The sequence below is a fragment of the Gopherus flavomarginatus genome, chromosome 15 (genome assembly GCF_025201925.1).
Source record: "Gopherus flavomarginatus isolate rGopFla2 chromosome 15, rGopFla2.mat.asm, whole genome shotgun sequence".
Lineage (NCBI taxonomy): Eukaryota > Metazoa > Chordata > Testudines > Testudinidae > Gopherus > Gopherus flavomarginatus.
In genome coordinates this window covers 28,259,097-28,280,061 of record NC_066631.1, presented here as the reverse complement: position 1 = coordinate 28,280,061, position 20,965 = coordinate 28,259,097, and the positions used below count along the sequence as shown (strand labels likewise).

At 48.7% G+C, this 20,965-nt stretch overlaps 1 protein-coding gene across 5 annotated transcripts in view; it reads right to left on the bottom strand.

Annotated features, from left to right (window-relative positions):
- Positions 1-1,783: 1,783 nt before the first annotated feature.
- Positions 1,784-20,965, bottom strand: part of ACAD10 (acyl-CoA dehydrogenase family member 10) — a 30,186-nt gene continuing 11,004 nt past the window's right edge. For 3 of the 5 annotated variants that reach the window (XM_050924569.1, XM_050924568.1, XM_050924573.1), the window contains exons 8-21: positions 20,248-20,316; positions 18,659-18,840; positions 17,609-17,759; positions 15,594-15,739; positions 13,389-13,562; positions 11,284-11,675; positions 9,937-10,077; positions 8,418-8,555; positions 7,654-7,744; positions 6,424-6,582; positions 5,029-5,201; positions 3,057-3,200; positions 2,604-2,681; positions 1,784-2,141 (exon numbers count right to left, since the gene is read on the bottom strand). In XM_050924569.1, coding sequence (XP_050780526.1) covers positions 2,007-2,141; positions 2,604-2,681; positions 3,057-3,200; positions 5,029-5,201; positions 6,424-6,582; positions 7,654-7,744; positions 8,418-8,555; positions 9,937-10,077; positions 11,284-11,675; positions 13,389-13,562; positions 15,594-15,739; positions 17,609-17,759; positions 18,659-18,840; positions 20,248-20,316 — 2,173 coding nt within the window. In that variant the 3' untranslated portion in view covers positions 1,784-2,006. Of the gene's footprint in view, positions 2,142-2,603; positions 2,682-3,013; positions 3,201-5,028; positions 5,202-6,423; positions 6,583-7,653; positions 7,745-8,417; positions 8,556-9,936; positions 10,078-11,283; positions 11,676-13,388; positions 13,563-15,593; positions 15,740-17,608; positions 17,760-18,658; positions 18,841-20,247; positions 20,317-20,965 lie in introns of all 5 variants that reach the window. The other 2 variants (XM_050924570.1, XM_050924571.1) reach the window with 2 other exon arrangements.

Genomic DNA, 20,965 nt, shown 5'->3' with positions numbered 1-20,965 from the left:
GCCGTTCTGTCAAGTGGAGAATATAAAGCCAACTGCATGTAAGACAGGTGGAATTCCATCCCCGGAGTCCACGAGAAATATGAGCTGAGCCAAGGCAGAGCAATTTTGCTGCCAGCCCCACAATCCACAGCTAGAACTGTATCTCTGTGTGCCATATTAGTTTAATACAGGGTAACTACCCTGAACCCCGTAGTCATGCTGGGTGTCCCAATACAGCTGCCTGGGGCTCTGCTTTTTTTGGCCCCACTAGCAGCAGGGAACATGCTCGTTCTGCACACATCCACCGACATCAGACATGCAGCCTGAGTGCTCATCTGCTCATCCATACCAGCTGCACTCTGCTTCCAAAGACACCACAGTGAATCCGCTCTAGTCGGTGGAGTCACTCTGGAGTTACAATGGCCCCTGGAGTGTATTTTGCGTCCCTGTGCAAAACAGGCTATGCTCCTGCACCTCCCAACAGAGGGGCTCGTCTCCCACACTCATCCCATTCCACCTCCGTGTTTCTAGCCAGGGAACCGTGGGGCCTTGTTCTCACGGCCTGTCACTGTTTGTTTTACAGAATAGCCCGTTCTTACAAACCCAGCAGAATGGCCCCTTGCAGGAGCTACCGGCCTGCAGAGCTGGGGACAAGAACTGCACAGCAGGCTGGAGGAGTAGGTATGCACATCAGGGGCTGCCCCGCAAGACTCCTGCAATACTGCAGCCTCCCTGCCCCCTCCATGAGGCCTGTCACTGAGCTCCTGCCTCCGTCCCACACGCCCCCTCAGAGCTCCTCCCGCATACTGAAATGCCCTGGTGCCAAGCACGCGTTGGCTGCAAGTTCAGCACCCTTTCAGAAACCCTGGTTAGAAGCAGCTCTGACCAGGTTTCCTTTATACTCCTCAGTGACCAGATGGGGGCGTTCGTGTTCACATGATACTCTGGGATCCTGGTCAGCACATTTCAGACCAGAGCTGTATGTGAGCTGCAATGGGCCCTGCAGCTGGGAGCGAGTCTCTGGCTAGCCACCCAAGTCGAAACCCAAGTTGCCACCACACTGCAACATCCATACTGCTGCAACGCGCTCGCCCAGCTGCAGCGTGCACAGACGCTTTGTCTCTTCAGGATCACTCAAGACCACCCAAAAGGGAAACCAACCGTGCTTACGAGCATCTCTCCATTTGTCAGAACTGATCATTCCTGGGGAGGGGAGAAGGTATAAAACATTCTGGAAAAATGATTAAACAATTGCAGCATCAGGTGAGGCACACACAAGGAAGTGGGTCCATTATTTTTATTCTGATTTGATCCGATGTTACTAATGAGTGGCACAGAAATCAGCGCAATTCCTTCCATGATTCTTTTCTCTCTGCAGAGTGATATGAATTACAGAAGTGTGAACAAGTGTATTCAGGTGGCAAAGGGCAACCCCCACGCCCCAAACATAACAAATCACAGAACTAGAGCTCAACTTCCTTGGCAGGGTCCTCAAGAGCCACCCAATTCCCCTCCTCACTTCACCCCAGCCTGGGCATCTGTCCCTTCCGAGGAGCAGGATTCCCTTCGAACCAGTCAGCACCTCAGCCAACCGGGGCCTGAGCTAATGCCCACTGAAGTCAATAAGTCTTTCCAGAGCAGGCCCCTGGAGGGGCTGCTGCTGGGTGACAAGACTTTCCTCTCCAGCCCTGAAAGCTGACCACTTGCTAGCCCAGAAGCCTGAGAGCAGGGCTGGGACTCACAGGGGTGTGCAGCCAGCCTCATCGCAGCCTGGAGCAAGGCCACTGTGTGGCTCTAGGACACATTTTCTGCACCAAATGAGCCCAGCATTAAAGCCAACTGGGGAGCACATTGCCTCTGCCCCACGGCCTCTGGCAATCTGCAAGGACATTGAAATGAAAGCTATTGCCACCCACAAACACCCTGTGTTAATCAGAGGACCCCCCCTCACATTTACACATCCCAAGGCGGCAGCTGGGAGATTCCTCTTCTGCCTCCTAGTGGTTCTTTTTCACAGCGGGCCAGGGCTAGCGTTTCAGCTCCAATTTAGCGACTGCTGTCCTGTGAACTTCATCGGGTCCGTCGGCGAGACGCAGGGCTCGCGCCCAGGCAAAGAACTGTGCCAGTGGGTAATCGTTACTGAGACCTGCTGCTCCAAAGGCCTGCAACAAACCCATGGGAGGTGTGAAAAGGGCAGGACAATGCCATGATGGCAGCAGCAGAGCAAAGCAGGGATGCTTCGAACTGTAGAAGCAGGAAGGCAAACTCCACGGGTCTGAGGAGCTTGCTTCCTATCACATGGTTTCACGTGAATTTAGTGCTAGAAGAAGGTTCTCCATAGAATAGGAACAGTGCACAGGCAACAGCAGGACAAGTTTGCCCCACACCAGCCCCTGCTAATGTGCCTAAGTCCTGACCTAGAGGGATCATGTCTAGGAGGAAGAGGTCTGGCAGCAGTTTCCTCATCCCAGGAGGCGAGGATAGGACTAACTCGTAAGTTGCAGGAGTTGACTGAAAGCAGAAGAACCTTGGGGCTCCAAGCAACTGCTCGCTTTGTTTGGGCTAAACTCTAACCTTCTGGAATGGGAGAGAAATGAATGACAAGTGCACCATTCCCCGCTCACCTGGATAGCACGATCAATAACCCGCAGAGCCATCAATGGAGCCACCATTTTGATCATGGCGATCTCTAGAGCAGCTGCCTGTATAGAAACAGGATCAAACACATCAGATCCATCTAGCTTGGTGAACCCTCCTCAGTCCTGGCTTGCAGCCCCTGCTATTCCCATTCTGGTCTCCCCAAAACAATGGTCCTGGGCTAGGCCTGCAGCCCCCCTGCTATCCCAGTCCTGGGCCTCTCTCGAACACAGACTGCTCATAATGCTGATGGGCACCAACATCCAAGCTCACTTTTTAAGCTATATTTTTGCTGAGGCCTCTGGGGAGGAAAAGATTAAGCATTAGAACTCCCCCACAGGGACCAGACAAGCTAAGCACACTGGGCCGAGCGCTGCAGTCCTCACTGTGCACTTACTCAGGCTGGTACTGTTAGCCCCCGGAGGGCCCCAGCCACACACCTTGTTGCCAGCTGTATCCATGAGGAGGGCAGCCTTCAGGACAAGAAGCCGGGCCTGCTCAATCTCAGCGCGGGACTTGGCAATGTCTTCCAGGATAGTGCCCTGTTCAGCTAGGGGTTTCCCAAAGGCCACACGAGACGTCACCTGCAATAGGCACACAGAAGGCTAAGGGCCTTGAGCTTAGAGAGCTATTTTTGCTTGTGATAATATTTTACATCTGCAGAGAAGCTTTCATCCTGACTGCCCCTGCAAACTAGACGGGGACCCACTTCATCCATTGCTGGGGTGCTATGTGGCTGCTGTCTGACAGGGCACAGTGACACTACATGGCAGGTGGAACAGGAAGTGAAGAATGCTGTATCAGATTGCCTGGGGAATTGTTTAGAAGGGTAACTGACACCCTGCCTAAAATGGAATTAACCAGGACTCAGGATTCAAGTCCTTCCAAGAGTGCAATAGCAGTCAGAATCTCACGTTTCCAGATCCCCAAAAAGCAGCACAGCACCCCCTAGTGTTGATTCCTTGCTGACAGAGGGCCCAGCCCCATTCCCTGCAACGTTCCTGGCTGCTCTGCCATCCAAGTATTGACTAGGTCCTACTCTATTTAGCTCGTGAGCACCAATGTGATCATAGGCCAGGGTGGTACAGCTGCAGGTCCACTGTGTAACACTCCCTTTGCCTGCACAGGAGAGAAAATGCAGAGGGACAAACTGACCTCTGCCATTACCGCTCCAAGCTAATAAAGGTGGGGGAGAAATTCAGGCAGATTCTGAGCAAGGGAAGGAAAAAGGGGAAGAAGCAAGTAATGTCCCTCGTACAAAAGTGGAAAGAGGAGAGTTTTGAGTGCTCAGGGAACCCCACCCTTCTAGAAACAGAGAGACTTTGAAAGTATATCCCCTTCCTTCTCAGTGTCCGCTTAACACAGGCAGATATGCTTGGAAGGTAGGATCGGTAGTGAAGCACTCAGGAGTGGTACTGAAAGCTGCCTTCAAACTACGTGCATTAAGACATCTCACAAAAGCCTGCAATTAGATTTTAACTGTCCTGCTGATTCCCAGACTCTCAGGATCCACCTGGCTCAGCTACCTCTCCTCCCTGTGCTATACTGAAGCAGCATGGGGTGTAACAGAGGGATGGAATAGTGGAGAGCCTGAGAATGTGTTTAAAAAGGAAGATTTGGGTGACCACAATGGTTCTGGTGCCAGCGTCAGGATCCGATTGCCTATTGGCCAGGGAGTATCCGAGGATGTTGCTGGGCTTCATCCCAGGGATATGAATTGCCTGGTTAGTTGCTGTTCTGAGCACACTCTGAACTGACATGGAAAGGGCCCAGATGTTGGAGACAACTAAGGAGGGAATCCGCTAGGGAAAGCAGAAGAGTTCGACCCTTAGGAGGAAATGGAAGGAGGAAGATTCAGACTGTACTGGGGGCCTTATTTGGCTGAACAGAGCTGCAAACAGGGGCAGGCGATTTCTCTAATCACGAGAGAAACTCCCCACCCATGAGAAAAAGGGAAGCAATGGAGTGAAACAGCCCTTTGTCCATGGAGTACTCAGTCAGGCGGGGAAACCCATTTGGTCAGGTGTCTTGCTCTCGTGAGGCTGTTCTTGTGAAATATTTTATTGATCTGAACTCTCACCCCTGCTAGAGATCTAAGGACTCCACAAATAACTCACTGTAGTTTGGCTTCTAACATACAGTGCTACGGGCTGAATTCACAAGGGTGGGGATTTGATTCTGTATGCCAGGCTGGATAAGTGGACTGTTTCCTGCTACCCATGGCGCTGTGGGTGTCAGGAAGATATGCTGCTAAAATGGATTAAAGGTGTTTATACACTACAGTGACAGTCTGCTGAGAAATATGATGCTAGAGCCAATCAGACTGAAATGCAGATAAGGCAGCACTTGGAATGCAGTTGCATAAGATAACTGAGGAGACAGGAACCCCGTCGAACCTGCAGCAATACTCACTCGCTCCTTCATGAGCGCCAGCGCCCTTTCGGAATAGCCAACGAGCCTCATGCAGTGGTGGATCCGTCCGGGCCCTAGTCTCCCTTGTGCAATTTCAAAGCCTCGGCCAGGTCCCAGCAGTATATTTTCTTTGGGCACTCGCACATTTTCAAATAAGATCTCCCCATGGCCAGCTGCAAAGGGAGGGACAGAATGCACAAGCTCAGCAGCGTCACTCACTGGATACATCCCCGCATGCAGGAAGTTTGAATTTCTTCCCATTCCTCTGTTCCTGGCTCTTCCAGAGCCCATGCAGCTCCGAAATGGTCTCTCACCCGCCAGGAGCAGGCAAGTGAGCTACTAACTCGGATTCTCATCAGGATTAACAAACGTTGAGGTCTGCTGGTTTCTTTCCAGAGCTTGAACAAAAAAAAAGTCAAAGCCAAGGCAGAAAGGTTGATGGGAGGCTTCTCCCCGTTCTGTTATCAGCACTTTCCAGCTCCCATCATCAGAGCCAGCCAATTCCTTGTTATTCCCAGCTCCCCCAACCACAGCCACTTTCTGTAATTCCGCATGCACAGACTGTGCACTAGAAAGCATGTCCAATGCTAAATTGACTGAAATACAGGGTTTGCTGTGGTTTCTCTTTGTCAAAGAGCCAGGAAACGTCACTTAAAGACTCAACAGCTCAAAAGATCCTCTATAGGGTTTTTTGGCTGAAAAAACTAATTAAGTAATTAAATACAATGTGATGTTAATGTCACTGGGATGTTTTAACAATGTGCTACAGGCTGTAGCAGGGAATGTAGCCCCAGGATTCCAGTGTTTGCTTTAAAAGGAAGTAGCATCATAACATACTCCATGAATGATTATTTCTCATACCACTGGGCTGCCTGTTTCTACTACACCTTTCACTCCCGAGCCTTACACGGTCAGTAACCTGCACTGACGCCTTGGGAGGCAGGTGTTATTGAACTGAGGCACAAAGAGGTCATGTGATTTGCCCACTGTGAGTCAGTGGCAGAACTGGGAAGAGGACCCAGGAGTCCTGACTCCCAGTCCCCTGCTCTGGATAATAGACAACCCTGCTCGACTATGTACCAGGGACAACGGAAGAGTGCGTGAGTGACGTAAAGAATGGAGTCAGGAGACCTAGGTTCTAGTCCCAGCTCTGCCACCACCCCATGTGACCTCAGGCAAGTTATTTCCCTGTTCTGGGCCCCAGGTCCCTGATCCACAGGACAGTAATGCCCATATGATATGGAGAGGCAAGGCACAGTGTGGTCCCACAGAAGCTAGGGCCAGTGTATCAGAGGTGCCCACAACATGAGCCCTTTCAAAACCAGAATAATTCAGTGGACAAAGCAGAGCTGTCAAGGCATGTCAGTTACAAACTGAGCTAGCTCCTTGCCTCACCTGGGGGATCTTCTTCACCAAACACACTGAGAGGCCTGGTGACTGTTATGCCTGGAGTGTCCATGGGAACTAAGAGCATTGACTGTTGTTTGTGGCGCTGGGCTTCAGGGTTGGTCTTCCCCATAAACACACAGAGCTGGCAACGAGGATCCAGAGCCCCTGCCAGGAAAAGACACAATGAGAACTAGACTGACTGGTGCTGTAAACCTCAGACCCAATCAATCCGCAGGGAAACATCACTGATTGCAGCGAAGGCACATTGGGGTGAATTTGGTGCCTGTGTCCAATTCTGACTTAGCCATTTAAGAGAGCAGAGCAAATCCAGCCATTTTAGCTGTAGCTAATTCAGGACCTGGTTATTTGGTTTGATAGTTTGTTTCAAGAGTTAACAGAAGAGATGAGAGCTGGCGTGAGAACTCCGGGCTCTGATAAAGGCTCTGAAGTCCTTTATCCACAATTACTGTGGAATTACTAGGCAAATTCAAGCTTTCCCACATCACCCCACCCATCCCTGTGACGGAGGGACCACCTGGAGGGGAGAAGGCTCTTCAAGGCTCATTCAGACCTTGGCCTCTCTGCTGGAACTGCCAACATAGGTGTTCATTACTGCCTACTGGGAACTGAACCGAGACCACCCGACTCATCTGACAGCCGGCAACCAGTGGATGGTAACAGCTTGCAGTCATTACTGACCCAGGTGGGATTAGAACGGCTGCCTACAGGTGAAAGCCTCACTGTCCCATTAGCAACCCCATGTGCCACCAGACGCCCTGTATTTTATCATTCGAAAAGAGGATGTTTTCCTAATGATTTAACATAAAGCTGAAGGCTGCAGCAAAAGCATTTCCCAGAGGGCCATTGGGGGGGTCACGGCAGCGTCTATTGCACAAATGCCTGTAACAGTCACAACTGTACGTGAAACAGAACAGTGCTGTTTGAACTCTTGGCTTAGCATATAGCAATTCTGCTCTCCATTACTCTGGCGTAAACCCACAGTATCTCCATTCAAGACAGTGGAATTACGCTGGATTTACACTGGTTTAACTGAGTTCAGAATCTGACCCTTCGTAAGCGAGGGCTGAGTGCAAGTCAGGGCCCAGGGTCCCTTTCAAGAGCTGTTTTAGATCAGCACCCTGGAGACAAGATGCAAGAGGACAGCTTCACGCCACAGCAGGCAGCCAAGGGATCACACGGCTCTGTGACGGAGACCGTGTGTGTATTGGAATGTACCTGAAATCCACCATTTATGCCCATTTAGAATGTAGAAACCCTTTTCTTCTATGACTGAAGATTCGATGTTGGTGGCATCAGATGAAGCAACCTAAGCAGAAACACTTTCAGTTCCGAATCCGCTAGCTTCTCTCAGCCTCAGAGGGGCCGGAGAGAAGTTTCAGACATTCTAATCAGGTGGCTTGGCAGGCAAGAAGTCATTGCCTGAAGCTGGCAGAGCTCAGCACAGCAAAGGCTGGGAACCCCAGCTCAGCTGAACAACCGAGTGAGCAAACACCTCTAAAAGCAAAGCTGGGTAGTCACACAATGGACTCCAGGCCTGACTCCTGGTGGTGCTGAGCACCTGCAGCTTCCCTGGAAAGGGGTGCCCAGCCCCTCTGCCAATCGAGTAGTCAGCTGGTTGAGTCTGACAGCTAGACAGTAGTTTAATGAAAACACTTTGTTACACTTCATAATTACCACTAACTGCACAAGAGCACAGCTTAAGAAACGTGGTGGCCAAGATTACTGGAAAGTGACTGGTGATTTTGAGTGCCTCCAACAGACACTTTAAACGAATGTGATTTTCTGAAATTGCTGAGCAAAAAGCAGGTCCCTTTGAAGGGTCTCAGGTTGGGCTCCCAAAATCATGAGCCACTTTTGAAAACCTTGGCCAGGGAGTATAACAACTGCCAGCACTGAGAACGGGGAGCGCCGTTATATGGCGTGGATCAGCAAGGTTCTACTGTACTCCACTGTGTGGTTGACTGGACAGCGATACTGACCTGCGGCTCAGTCATAGCAAAGCACGAGCGTATCTTCCCGTCCAACAGAGGCTGCAGCCAGTGTTCCTTCTGCTCTTCCGTCCCATATCGAACCAGCACCTCCATGTTCCCAGTGTCAGGGGCAGAGCAGTTGAATATCTGGAGGGGGGGAAGCCAAGCACCAGTAGCACAGCAGAGGCATGTTTGTTGAGAAAGGGAGTTTGTGGGTCAACCTCAAACTGCACAGCTACTTCTGACTGCCAAAAGCCCATTCCAAAGCATCAGGAAATGGAGACGACACAAGCTCACGCTGGTTTCTAAAGGCCAGAGCTAAGGGCAAAGATTTTGCCCTTGGGGTGGAAGCTGCATTGCAGAGACAGGTCCCCGAGCCAGCACACAGCAGAATGCTGAGGGGGAGCAGCATGCACCCGGGAGTAGCGCACACTGTAGCCTAGACAGATGATGTTTTCTTATAATACATAGAAATGTAAGTGGACCCAAAAATCTATTTCCTGAAAATGGCTTGACAATAATCAAGCAAGGCCAGGTACAATATGAGTAAAGTGACGTGAGCCAATTCAGAAGCCAGTTAGAGATGAGTTATGGCAGAACCCCAGGTCATGTTTTAAACAGTTTGATCCTAACTGGTTTCCACAAGTGTTTTAAATCACGTTAATATTTTGAAAAATGCACTCTCTATTATAGCAGAGGTCTCAGAGTTCCGGCAAGCAGGCCACCTGCGGCCCGAGAACCTCCTCACTGCATCATTCCATCCTAGAATGCGAGGGTCAGTGCAGAGCGTGGTTAAGTGAAAGGCCTGTTGGCTTTAACTAACTATAAATAAAGTTTTTAATTTTAAATCACCCATTGTGTCATTCACACTCCTTCACTCAATTAAATGATCTGCAACTGCCTGGAGGCTCGAACCTTAACATTCAGCTTGGTTTTATTTCTTATCTTTTAAACTACTAAGTGGGAACACACAGATTGAGGGACTGCACACTATGGAGCAGCTGGCCAAGTCCCCTTACTGGCAACCCCCTTGGGTGGTGTGTGTGCTGCAGCCAGCTGTCCCTTAAGTATGTGGTGAGATCCTGCCCTGTTACTGCCTGGGAGCACTGGAGCAGGAAAGAGGCTCCTACCCCACACCCCAGGCAATGTAGGCCAGGGTGAAACCCTTTGTAGGAGCCTGGCTAGAATGGCTCCATGCTATACTGGAAACCCGCACACGTGATTCCATCGGGCTGGTGCTGGGCTGACTAGCATAGCGCACAATGGGCCACATTCTGGCCAGCACAGACCCTCCCAAATAGCACAAATAAACACTGCAAAGGCAGCATTATCATTCAGATTCAAAGCAGCCAGGTGCCAGGGTAGGAGCAATTGGGAGAGGAGGGAGGAAATGTGTGCAGGGGGCAGTAGTGCAGTGGATAGACCTGTAAATATTCCAGCAACAGAGGGCTAGCTAAGAATCCCTCACCCAGACCGCGTCTTTCCCCTCCACCACCCCAGATGACTTGGTGAAGCTTAAAGCAGGTACCTCGGGCGCAAACAGTGATGTTCCCATGAGCTCACACAAATGGGAAAACTCTTGGTTTGTGAGGCCTGCTCCATATTTCACTTCTGGATCACTCTCCACGGGTAAGAAAAGGTTCCACAGTCCTTCAGACTTTGCCTTGTCCTTAAAGAATGGAACAGCATGACACTTTGGGCACAATTCTGCTCTCAGGTGTAAGGGGCCATCTTTCTGCCCATCGAGACCCCCGACGGGCATGGATGCAGGAAGGACAACCCAACAATGCTGGGATCTGCTGAGAAGAGCTGAGGCCTGAATTCTGCTTTTCCCACTCATCACAGACAAACACCCAAAGCGGTGGGGAAGAGACAAGCTAAAGATAGTGCGTCAGAGTCAGCTTGGTATTGGCCTATTGAAGTCAACGGCGTTACACCAGGGGTGAGTTTAGTCCTATGGGTCTATGGAAACATCACGTGCAGCCTATAAGAGGGACAAACACTAGCGTGATAGTAGAGAGATGGCTTTGGACTGGAGAATGATTTGGACCTGAAGAGCTTGATTCTGCCCAATTACAGCAGCGTAAATCAGGAGTAAGTCCTTTAAAGTCAGTGGGGATATGTGGTGTGGGTTCAGACTCAGGCCCCAAGGACAAATCTCCTAATGCCCAGGCCCTCTTGTATAAAAATGAAGATCACAGTTACACTGTACTTGTAGAAGTCCCTCCCTCAATCCTTCTTCCACAGCTCCAGAGATCAAATTCAGGAGATAGCCAGTATGACGTGTAATGGAAGACAGCGCCCATTAGGTCAGGAACTGTGTTGGGATATGGGCAGGTTAATACACAAGACAGGATTTTGAGTGAGCAAGTCACTGAGCCAATGCAGCCCAGACAACTTGGTCAGAAGTAGGGGCTGGCTCATATCCACGAGATGGGAGACACGATAGAGGGGCTACACCTACCAGAAGATGCCCAGGACAAATGTTTCCCTGAAAAATGCAACTGTAGTCAGTCAGTTTACATGATGATGTGGGCTCTGTATTTACTGCCTCTCTCCATGACTTCATTCCCAGCCCTGTAAACTTTCCCTAGGCTCTGGGAGTCAAGCTGGTTCCCCACTTAAGTCACTGCCACCCATAATACAAATTCTGCAGTTAGAATTGAGCTGATGGTGTACAAGCCAGATGAGACTCCAGCTCCCCCTCTCTTACTGTATTGGATCTGTGGACTGACAGGAGCAGATACATTATTTGATCAGGAAAGTGCACAGCTCTGGCTCAGAGGCATCCTGGGAGCTGAGCTTTACAGTCAATGTGCCATCTTACAGACCCAGGCTTGGAGGCATTGTTACTTTAAGCAGAAGTATGACTTACCTTCAGCTCTTCTATAAGAGGATGTGGAGTCCATCTAGACTGTGAAACCTGATGATCTCTCAGAACCTGCTCAGCAGGATAGACATGGATTTCCATGAATCTCCTCAGCTTGTGGTAAAGATCCTGGGCTCTCCTGGGAAGGCCGTCAGGAGAAAGAATAAGATGAGCTTTGGAAGTATGAGCTGGTGAGGAAGGTGCCATGGTGACATAGTTTCTCCTGGAGAATGCCCCATTCCTGGTCCAGGTACTGTAAGGTCTTGCTAAAGGTTTTGCAGCTGAACATTCTTTAAACACTCGAAATCCTTCTTTTGTAGCAAAGTCCCATGCTAAGTTGGCCATGAGCTCCACCTGCTTTCCGCTGCCTTCAGCTGCAGCTGAGCTTGCTTGACCTGCTTGAAATGAAAGTGGTTAATAATCCCCGTCTGCTTAGAGAGTCCACATGACAAAGCTCCAAACCACCAGCACACACTAGCACTCAGCGCTGGCGCTGCAGGATTATTGTATAAGGGACGTGACAACGATGTCACAGTTTCTCTGATTAAACACCAAGAGAGTCCCTAGTAGGGTAACGTCTGAGCCGCCCTAGCCTGGGAGGACACAGTGCCTAGAGTCAGCCCTGAATAACCCAGTGGATGAGTCTGCAATGAGCAAAGCAAGGAGGGACGCACTGTGCTGCAGTGAAGGGGGATAGGACACTATGCAGGACCCAGGGTGATTACGGATTCCTCTCTCAGCTTAACAGACTAACGTCCATCCCTTTCCATGGTTTCCTTGTGCTAGTGAACCACCAAGAGCACCAAGTAGTGGTACCAAGCTTTTTGCACATGTACCAAAGGCCTGGGCTTTGCTTCTGTGATCTCATGCAAAGCCATCCAACATTTCTCCTCTTGTTCGCAGATTCATCATCTGCAATAGCAGTCACCCCACTTCCGTTCCTCCGAGGCACAAGGGTCAGGCAAGCTTTGAGCTGTGTTTCCTGGTCTTTGACTCGGCATGTGATGACAGCAGGCCAGGTGTTGGGTATGGTTAATATTGCTCCCAAAGCCCTTCACAATATACATGCAGCCTCGCTGAAAAGTGGCCAGCTCTGAGGTAGAGGGCAGCAATCAGGCAGATACTAGTGCTCACCTACAGCCGCCCCGCCCAGTAACCACATCAGACCTTGCAATGCAGCAAAATGCAACAGCTAGTAAAACACACTGTTCTCTTCATCTTTGTGCTTGTCTGCAGAAACCACTCCTCTATTACAGATGGCTATCTGAGCAAACACAGCTCGCTGCGTGGCATTCCAACTAGCCTCCAGGCCAAAGCCTTCCAAGGCAGGATTCATTCTGTAGTAGTTGTGGGCTCTTAACTATTTCTCTTTGAAAATAACCCTTGGCCCCCTCCCACACCTCACGAACATTAAGGAATTAAGTCCCCCATCACTCCTCTGAGAAAGGGGAAGAGTTCATTTTCAGGATGGCACCTTTTGGGCCTGAAACTGAAATGCAAGTGCCAATCAGAGTATCATCATCAAGGCAAATCCCAAAGGAACCCAGCCTCACAGACTGAGTGCCAAATCCGAGTGTGTGCCCCTCCAGTTATATTCTTTTTACAGGTGTAGGCTCTATGGGCACGGACTTTGTCTATAAAAAGTGGGGGCAGTGCTCAGTCTGACTGTACGTACCCCGGGTGACCTGCCCATCATCACAAAGAGATTCAGAGACCGAGCTGGGACGTGAACCCAGATCTCCTAATGTCCAGCTGCAGCCACAAGCCACCTTAGCCCTTCTAGTAAAACTTGCAACATTTGTCCCTCAATCATGCCACACTGTATAAGTCACTATTGCCTTCTACCGGCCGGAATTTCAGAGCCGCTCAAAATGTATCATGATGCCCTCTAGAGGTTCAATACTGCTACACAAGCTACTGTACAGACATCGGTAACTGAAGTCACCTCCCGGCCAGTGGTTAAACACTACTACACTGGTACAGCATGGACATCTCTTCAGTGTGGCTGTGGGGGGACAGCGTGTGTGTGCAGCATATAGAGGATAGATAAGCCTCCATCCTAATACATGTGGCATCAATTGAACATTCAGGGGCTGGCTTCATTTTCTCACCTGTGAGCGAGCGTTTGTACACACCCTGCAAGATGGCGGCCACTCTGAAAAAGGAAAAGGCCATGTAGAAATTCCAGTTCTCAATGGGTGGAATTACCATGTGCTCACAATACATCTGAAAATACTCCTCTGCTGTGGGAATTCCCAACTGTGTTACATCACAGTCCTTCAAACCTGAAAGAGAATCCGGCATAACAATGACTAGGCAGGTGGTGTTCTCAAAGACAGTCAGATAGTTCTACGGATTCTGTTAGTTTCAGGGCTGGCACACATGCTCGGTGGATAAAGCAATGGCCTTTCTGCTCTCAGGTTCCAAACTTTGGTGTGTCTGAATCGTAAGCCCACCTATAACCAGGGACAAATTAGCTCTGGAGAGGCTCAGGACCAAGCTAAAATGAGGTGAAATTACCCTCTGCCTCTAACAGATACTTGAATTGACATCGGCAGAAGAAGACTGACAAGTCTCTGTAGGAATTTGGCCTTTACCAAGGCAGGCAGCATGTGATTGCAGTATCTTTATCCCAAACTACCCTTCTTATAAAACAGTGTTTCCCAAACTTGGGACGCCGCTTAGAAAACCCTTGGCGGGCCCGGCCGGTTTGTGTACCTGCCCTGTCTGCAGGTTCGGCCGATCGCGGATCCCACTGGCCGTGGTTTGCTGCTTCAGGCCAATGGGAGCTGCGGGAAGCGGCGTGGGCTGAGGGACGTACTGGCTGCCACTTCCAGCAGCTCTCATTGGCCTGGAGCAGCGAACCACGGCCAGTGGGAGCTGCGATAGGCCAAACCTGCAGATGTGGCAGGTAAACAAACTGGCTGGCCCACCAGGGACTTTCCTTACACAAGCAGCCTCCCAAGTTTGGGAAACACTGTTATAAAAGAACAAAACCACTGCCAGTCATAGTGGTTTCTACTGAATCCGAGTACAAACAGAACTTCCTGCACTAATCACTAACTATTCTGAATGTGTCCTGGGCAGTTTTGAATTTAAAAGGGCCATTTTTCCTCTGTTAATCTTCTTCCTGCTTGATGCAGTAGTAAATTTATCATCTTTCTAATCTCTGGCTTTGCAATACCACTACTGGTGCCACTATTTTTTATAAGCCTCTAATTTCATGGAGTTTATAAATGGGACAAAAATCCTTTCGATCTGAAGCATGGCTCACAGAATTTCAGCCTGAAAGAAAAGATATTTGCTTCAATACATTTTTGCAGAAAATGACTTCCAGAGTTTTAAAATTACTTTGTTTTTGATAAAGACAGGGCAGTGAGGATGGGGGACGGAGGGGGAATCAAAACCCTTTTTTATTTTAAGTGGCATTTACAATCTGCAAACCAAGGTTTTCCTCAAACCCTCCATACTACTGGCCCCAACACCTGTATTTTCTAGTCCTATATTGCTTTGGGGCTAAATACACAGAGACATCTCATCACAAAGCTGAGTGGTGATAATTACTCTCTCAATGGTTCTGCAACCAGAACAATGACAGGAACGCTGTGTTCACTTCTGGGCATCTTCATACCAAAAGGATACTGGCAAACAGGAGGAAGTTCAAAGGACAGTAACAAAAAATGGTAGGGGGCTGGAGGGATTGAGTCCTGAGAAGATTAGAAGGGCTAAATATTTTCAGGGAGGCTAAGCAATTGGACACAAGAATCAGCTACATACAGGAGCGCCGCCAGCTTTTTTGGCGCCCTAGGCGGTGGAAGGTCCCACCCCCAAAATACGGCCCCTGACAGAAGCAACGGAAGGTCCCGCCCCCAAAATGTCACCCCCGACAGAGGCGGCAGAAGGTCACGCCTCCAAAATGCCACCCCGACAGAGGCAGCAGAAGGTTCCGCCCTTGAAATACCGCCAACAACCGGGGCGGCCGAAGATCTGGCCGCTGCGGTCACCGCCCCCCAAATGTTAGTGTCCTAGGCAACCCCCTAGGTCGCCTAATGGGTTGCGCTGGCCCTGGCTATGTATATCTGAAGATGTCAACACCAAGGAGAGAAGAGGATTCTTTAGGGAGGAGAGAAAAGGTAGAGGTGGTGATGGGATGAGATAAGAAAGGGAGCCCTTGTCTGAAGCACTGACTCACATTTCCAGCTGAGCACCCTTCACAACAGTCCTGGCACTTTCTAAACAATGTTTCCCAGCTCTTTATTTGTAAAACGTTCAAAATAGGAAGCAATCTGTGCCTTCCCCAGGAGGACACACTGTACCTTTCAATATATCCAAGTCAGAAGGCATATAGTGGGCCATGCAGTTGTACGCCACGTCAGAGATGGGATCTCCTAAGGTAGAAAGTTCCCAGTCGAGGACAGCAAGGACTTCTGGACCCTCTGGATGAAAAATCAGGTTATCCAGCCTGGATGAGAAAGGAGAAGGGTTTAGATAAGTTCTGAGAGAAAAAACACTCATCGGAGGGAGCAGCATTCCTGACAGTTGTTTAGTCTCAGTTAAACAAGTGACCTGGAACTCTGTGCTAGCTGGGGGATTGATTCTATATCACTAGCTCTTTTGGGAGGGCTGTGGAAGCAGAGAGCTCAGCTCTGGGAAGTGATGGACAGAAGAGGCTTAAATTGTTCAACCTTCTGGCTGGTTAATTGTGAACTGACATGGTTTAAAGAGATAAACAAGACAGTTTAGGATCTCAGATCACTAACAGAAACTATGGCATGTGCCAACTCGAAGATGACAGACTTCAAGTCAATTTCAGAAGGGATTTATTGGTCATTTTAAGCCAACACTTATAATTTGTTAGTGATTCAAGATTCCAAACTGTTTTCCACTGACATTTTGTGTGGTGTAGACTAGAGACTTCCAAGAGTTTGCACAGAGGTTGGCTGGGATAATGGGGTGTGAAAGGCTCCTGCTGAGATGCAAATAACCCACTCACTCCACTCACAACTAGGAGTTTTATTGGTGAAGGAAACTGTAATGCTTCACGTCTGGATGAGTTAGTGATCCACCATACGGCTCCACCATGCAGCATCAGAAATGCAAAGGAAGAGCCAGGCCCTTGCAAGGCAAGCGAATGAGAGCTGTCTGCAAGGCGGGATGGGAACATCCAAGAGGTATAATTATGCACAATGGGATGATATTAAGACGGGGGAGAGTGAGACAGATTAGACTGGGATACTCTCCTTGAGGGGAAAGGTGGGAGCAGAGCAGTCAGGTCATTGCTTATTATTTATTTATAAAGTGCATGCCACTCCCCAGGCACTGAGAACTAGAAATGATTTATAGGGGCCGATCCTGCCCTGGCTCCCAGGGCACAGACTACATGGGAGATAACAGATCCTTTCCAGCTCTGATTTCTACAAGTTAGAGGACCAGCTCCTATGTTTGGATTGTAAGGTCTTTGGGGCAGGGACCCACACCTTGTTCTGAGTTTGAACAGTGCTGAGCACAATGGGGTTCTCCTAGGCACTATGGTAATACAACAATAATAATCGTTCAGCCAGCAGACTGAAGTGTTACAGAGCAGAAGCTGTGTCATGCTCCAGCAGACGGCAGCGGTGCACAGATCTGCAAGTCTGCCTACCACCTATAACCTTTTAAAGAGACAAATGCAGTTCTTGCTCCAGGCAAATTTTTTAGCTCATGATAAAAGTAGTTCTCACCAGTCAGAATGTGAGAACCTCCCCATGTGCAGCCATCGGATTACTGAAGGGTGACCTCCTTTGTAATACTGGCAGCGGGTGAGCTAATGCCACCGTCAGGCAAGGCTCCATCAAAACCACGGGTCTAGTTAAACTCTCACTACTTTAAACTTCACATCGCAAGGTTCCTTCTCTGACTGCTAAGAGTGAGGCAGAAAATACCATATAATCCCCTGTGTTATGTCTCAATTACGCTGAGATCAGCAATGGTGCTGCTTTGCAGGGGCTGTGCCTGAAAGAGAATCCAAACTGCTGATCCAAAAGCAAAGCTGAGACTAGAACCCAGGTGTCCTGACTTCTAGTTTCCTACGCTAACTACTAGATTTAACTCCTCTGCACCCAAATGCCACTGGTTTAAATGGCTACAAATGCACTAGGCAGATGAAATGGGGAGTGAAATGCTGCAGGTAGCTCTTGTGAGCGCTCAGGGTACTGAACAAAGCAGTGATGCAGCTTCCTTTTCAAATAGCATTGGACCATAGTGCTGGGAGTTTCTCTGAGATCCTCCTCTCTTCCTCCCTAGGTAACACACAGGGGCCGTTTCCAAACGGGCGCTGGCAGACAGCTAGTACCTGAAATCTCCATGCACAACTGTGGTCTTCTGGTTCCCTGGGAGATGCAACGGGAGCCACTCAATGAGTCTCTCCATGGCAGGAATTGTGTGGGTTTCTGTGGCTCGATACTGCTTTGTCCAGGTTTGAACTTGCCGTTGAACATAGTTACCTAAAGCCAAGGGAATTAAGTCTCTGGGGTGTAGTTCCAAATACAAGGAGGCCTTTGAAAATAACCACAAAAGAACTGCATCTGGAAACGGTCTAACAGCCAAAAATAAAGCCAGTCTCCATCCAACCAGACAAATGTACACTTCTCCAAGAGAGCGTTTTGCTGCAGCCATGGGCCACAATCAGCCCGAGAATAATTGGGCAGAACTCCCAGCAGCCCAGGAGATTTGCCTGCTTCTGCTCAGGCTGCCTTTGGTTCTGTAAGTCTGGTGAAGCAGAAGCATCCGTCACCTGTTTTACACCTGGCAGCTTTAAGGAGCAGGACAGAACATCATGCATAGCGGCTTACAGCAAGATAGTCACTCAAGTCACGTTTTGTTGCTGTCTCAAGAAGGGAGTCTCCTCCTGTAATGCTGCCACTCCCATGGTTTGAGTTAAGAACCCAGTATGTTCTCTATCTGGGCACTGTATTGGTTCTTGGCAGGGGAGTGGATTAGATATTGCAACTGGTTACAAATAACTGGAGTCTTAAAACAAAAAATATAATTCCAGCAAAGGCCAAATCCTGGCGCTGCTGCTCAGCAGGAGTCCTTTGCCCCCGGAGGCGGCTCTATGGGGGGGGGACTGTTGAACCTCTGGGGGCAGCATCTGAGGGAGCCCAGTCATGCTAATGGCAAACAAATTATTGGCAGGAAGAGCCAATGGGAGGAAACTCTGGAGACTATTTCCAAAAACACTGACTCCTGGAGGATCCCATGCACCCTTGACTGGCCTGAGGATCCGTCATGCTGCTGGACAGCTCCCCTTCCCCACCACTGCCCTAAGGATTTGGCCTTATGTGACCATACCCCTTTAAAAACTGACACACAGGAAGAGCATGACAGCAGATTTTCTTCTCACCATGCTTCCCATAATCCTCCAGTCCAGCCGCTTTGAGGTCTACTCTATGGATTTTACAGAGGACTTTGTTCATAGCCATGTAAATAGCCCTCCGCTGGCCAGGGTCCAGGCCAGGAAGGGAGAGGTCCTTGTAGATGCGGCCAGAGCAGTATTCCATCAGGTAGAATGGGGTGCCAATGATACTAGAATGACAGAATTGAAACAATGGTATTTCAGTGACAGGCCTCAGAGATGAGTAGAATAGTCCTGCATCTATTGCATCAGGGTAGAGAAGTTATTGCCAAGTCTGAACATGCTCTTTAATTCTAGGATTTGTTCTGTGCTGAGCGCAGTGTTTATGCCTAACGAACAAAAATCAGAACAGTTATAATAATAAATAACGACAGAACCCAGTTAACCATTATAACCATCTGATGTAAATATCCGTACAAAACAAAAGTGCAGTTAAGGTTAGAAACATGATTATGTAAAAATAACGCCTTTCTCAACAGAAGGGCTGACTTTAGGATCAGGAGCCACTTTGTGCCACCGTTTATACCTATTGGTCTTGTAAAATCAGCATAGCAATGGGAGAGGGAGATGGATTCTGTTCCTTCTCATGCAAGGGCCTGTAAGAATTGGTAACCAAGTTCCAGTTGCAGAATATTTTTTGTTGATGATAATGATGCAAAAGTCAGAAAGAACTCAGCTTTAGCTTTCAGGGCGAGTTTGCAGGGCTGGCAGGTAGAAAAATCATCTTGTTACTTGGAACCTGAGCATATTTGATCTGGAACCATACAGGGAGTGCCATTTTTGCAGTCTCTTTTGAGAGTGTAAGAGCAATTTTAATTAATTGCAAAAATAAAATACTGAAGACACACCCAACACAAGCTGAATAATAATATGTTACGGTGCTTTGCACTTCTATAGCCTCTTTCATCTGGAGAATTCAAAGTGCTTCACAATAGTTATTAGTTAAGCCACAAAAGCCCTGTGTGAGGTATGGACAAGGGATACATAGGTGAAGCGTCATCCACCCTGAATTACAGCAACTTCTGGGGCAGATCATGGCAGCTGCTTAACAGCACCTAGCAATGCTACAGAATAGTTTAGAGCGGGAAACAAAATTCATATACCCAGCTGGGAGGCAGAATGGAATTATCAGAGTGGAAATTTGGTCAGAACACCCAGGTTAACACCATTATTTTTGCAAAAAGTGCCAAGGGATCATTAGAGGCCAGAAACAGGCAGGACCATCCAAAACACAAAAGCCCAATATTTCAGCATATCTGCTGTAAAACCAAACAGTCTCCACTGGCCACACACACTGTGCCTTTTACACATCTCCTCCACAAACAGCCAAGGCAGGGCTCCTTCCTCCTGAGTTGATTTCAACACTTCTTCACAGGTATGACACAGTCACTGAAATTACTGCACCTTTGCTGCTGCTTTCCGCATGAACAGTTCTATCTGTCTAACTAGGTTTTCTACAGCTTCTGCCAGCATTGAGTGTGACAGCTGCCGCCTCCTCTGCTCTGCTATAAACTGGGAGTGGAAGTTTCTGGCAACAACTGTCACTTACTTTTGATGAAAATTGGGAAAAAAATCACCTTGAATCTTCACAGAGCACAAGCACTTTAGGAACAGGAACTCCAGCCTCAGCAAGAGCCTTCAGTACCCTGCCAGGACAAGCAACCCAGAGAGACTTTGTCAGGAGAGAAAGAATTGATCGTTTTTTGCCTGCCGTACTGGTGATGTTAAAAAAGGTGCTCTCTTTTAAACACGACTGTAATATGCTAGATCAGTGGTTCTCAAACTTTTGTACTGGTGACCCCTTTCACACAGCAAGCCTCTGAGTGGGACTTTTTTTATATTTAACACTATTAAATGCTGGAGGTGAAGCGGGGCTTGGGGGTGGAGGCTGACAACTCGCGACCTCCCACATAATAACCTTGTGACCGCCTGAGGGGTCACGACCCCCAGTTTGAAAACCCCAGCGCTAGATGGACATATAGAAATGGAATCATGCTATTAATTTAATATTTAGCATTCATACCCACTTTATTACTGGCTTACATGTATACAGCACCTTTCACCTAGCAGCAACTCAAAGCACTTTAACATACACACACAGAAGAATCACTTCATCCCCCACTGAAATGCAGCCACCTCTGGACTGTTTAAAAGCACACAACATTACTAACCCGTACATTACAATTCCCTGTCTAAATTGTTACGTGTATACATGTGCCACTGCTGGACAGAATGTCAGACTTGCCAGGTATGTCACCTTTTAGAGGCCAGAGGCTATAAGCCTTAATACTACTA